This window comes from Dysidea avara, chromosome 6 (genome assembly GCF_963678975.1).
Source record: "Dysidea avara chromosome 6, odDysAvar1.4, whole genome shotgun sequence".
Classification (NCBI taxonomy): domain Eukaryota; kingdom Metazoa; phylum Porifera; class Demospongiae; order Dictyoceratida; family Dysideidae; genus Dysidea; species Dysidea avara.
In genome coordinates this window covers 39,645,863-39,648,633 of record NC_089277.1, presented here as the reverse complement: position 1 = coordinate 39,648,633, position 2,771 = coordinate 39,645,863, and the positions used below count along the sequence as shown (strand labels likewise).

At 42.9% G+C, this 2,771-nt stretch overlaps 1 protein-coding gene across 1 annotated transcript; it reads left to right on the top strand.

Moving 5' to 3' along the window:
• Positions 1 to 760: 760 nt before the first annotated feature.
• LOC136259475 (uncharacterized) lies at positions 761 to 2,306 on the top strand. The gene is made up of 4 exons (XM_066052963.1): positions 761 to 1,178; positions 1,224 to 1,511; positions 1,575 to 1,631; positions 1,693 to 2,306. The coding sequence occupies exons 1-4, from the start codon at positions 761 to 763 to the stop codon at positions 2,304 to 2,306; spliced, it is 1,377 nt and encodes a 458-aa protein (XP_065909035.1).
• Positions 2,307 to 2,771: the final 465 nt, after the last annotated feature.

The window sequence follows — 2,771 nt, the reverse complement described above, 5'->3', positions numbered from 1 at the left end:
TAGAGATGATATTGAAGATGCAAGTTGAGCCATTAATACACTGACATGCACCATTAACACTGTACGACCACTCTGTTATAGTTAGTATCATCCATTGTTTAAGAAGTATATATAAGTCTGATGTGTGCCTCTGTGTGAGTGAGTGAGGGTGTGTGTGCGTGTGTGTGGCATGTGCGTGTGAGGAAGCATAGCCAAGTGGTTAGGGTATCGGCCTGGTAATTGAAAGGTCTCAGGTTCGATTCCCGGTTGAGCCACTTTGGTGTTGTTGTTGTTTCCTTGAACAAGAAACTTTACTCACATTGCTCCAGTCTACCCAGCTGTTTAAATGGGGACTAGTGGCCTGGTGTCAACTAGGGAATCAGCCCACCCAGCTGTAACACCAATGGGTACCTGGAGAGAGGTCGCGGAACCTAAAGTTCCACAACGACTCCAACACCACTAAGCGAGACAAGGACAGTTGGGAATTTGCTTTTCCAGTTTATACCATGAGACCTGGATAGTCCCCCTGTGTGCCTGAGTGGTGCACAGGCATCCCAGTGCTGGTTCACTGGGTGGCAATGACTATGTTTTGCTTTGTGTGTGCGTGTGCATGTGTGTGTGTGTGTGTGTGTAGTGTGTGTGTGTGTGTGTGTGTGTGTGTGTGTGTGTGTGTGTGTGTGTGTGTGTGTGTGTGTGTGTGTGTGTGTGTATGCCATCATGCACTTAGAACATTGAAAAAAGGTTTCAGACTTGGAGATTGGGTAGTTGGAATGTGCGATCCATGGTTGACACCGAGGGTTGTGTTGAGATTGCTAGTAAACGACAAGATGGACAAAGTGGAGAAGAAAGGAAAGTTGATTTGATTGTTGGCGAACTGAGGAGATATGATGTGAAAATTGCTGGGTTACAAGAAACAAAATGGTTTGGTAGTGAGGTGTACAATGTGACGGGAGCTACTGTTTTGACATCTGGTAGACCAACACCAGCAGATGGTCAGAGTTTTGAGAGAGGAGAGGGTGTTGCAATTGTTTTGATGGACTGGGCTATTGATGCTTGGAAATCAGCAGGGAATCAGTGGAAGGCTTGGAGTCCAAGAATTATTTCTGTTTGTTTAAAATTGGAGAAGGAGAAGTTGCATGTGGTGTGTTGTTATGCCCCAACAAGATCTGCAAGAAGAGTTGACAAGGACAAATTTTTTTGTGATATTATCGTCTATTCCATCTGATGAAAGTATGTGTTAATAGGTGATTTTAATGCTCATGTTGCATCAAGAGATGTTTATGGAGAACAGTGGGATAAGGTTAGGGGCCCGAATGGTTATGGAGCTATTAATGATGCTGGGAAGGAGCTTCTTTTATTTCTTCGTATTCACCAGGCAACTGTCTGTAATACTTGGTTCCAGAAGAAGGCAATTCATAAGGCCACATGGCAACATCCTAAATCTAAACAATGGAGTTGTATAGATTATTTTATTATGAGGCAAAACGACAGGAAAGTGTTTTTGAATGTTTCTGTTTTAAGAGGTGCTGAGTGTAATGCTGATCACCACTTTCTGTGTGCTACACTAAGATTGAATAAACATTACCATCATGTAGGGAAGAAAAAGCGGAAAGGTGGTAGATACGATGTAGTAAATTTATTGAAAGGAGATGGTAACATCAGAGGAGATCAACAACTATTGAAGGATGTCTATATAGATACTGCATGTGGTAGACAAGGCAAGAGATGGGTGGCCACAAGATGGATCAGTGGAGTGCAAGTGGGAGAAGTTTCGATCTGCTATTACTGAAGTGAGTGACAAACGTTTAGGTCATTCTAAGAGGAGACAGCCTGACTGGTTTCTTGAGTCCTCTGATGTTTTGAAGCCATATTTGATGGCAAGAAATGATGCTTACAGGATGCGGCTGAGTAGCTCTAGAAGAGAAGACCTAATGAAGTTCAAACAAGCTAGATCTACTGATAGGAGAGTTGCCAGAAAGGCCAAGAATGAATGGTTTCAGCTGAAGGCTGAGCAAATTGAAAGGCAATGTTTTGGAGGTAAGGATGTTTGGAAAAATATCAGAGATCTACAGCTAGGTAGAAGGGGCCGTTTTCCAATCAGGGTAATAACTGTAAATGATGAAGATGGTAATCCTTGTGTTACTCGTGGTGAAAAGCAAGATCGTTGGAGAAGACATTTTACATCAGTCCTTAACATTAGAAGTCATTTTGATGAATCATTACTGCTTAAATGCATCAAAAGCTTTTTGGTGCACTGCATCAAGCTGTTTCCAGAGATCACAACCTTTCCATCACTACAAAGAGAGCAGAATGTTGGACACCTTTGAGAAGACACCTGAAACAGCTAGATGCTTTCCATCATCGTTGTTTACGCTCTGCTTTGGACATCACCAACCGACAGCAATGGACAGAACATATCACTGATGTTCGTAGAAGATGGAGAGATGAAGAAACAGTTACTATCAAGCTGATGAAGCGCCGTCTACAGTGGCTTGGTCATGTAGCCAGGATGTCTGACAAAAGAATTCCTAAGATGGCCTTATTTGGGTGGCTTCCACTGCCTCGTCCTAGTTATGGGCCTAAAAGACGATGGAGAGATGTTGTAAAGAGAGACATGCAACAAGCTAATATTAGTGTGAACACCTGGTATGATGAGGCACAGCATAGAGGAAAGTGGTTCGAAGCCTGGAAAGAGGGTGTTGCCCAACTGCAGCTATTGCAAAACAGCGATGAACACTTACCACCAAAAGAAGTTGAATGTTGTGTGTGCGGGAGGTACTTTAGAAGAGAAT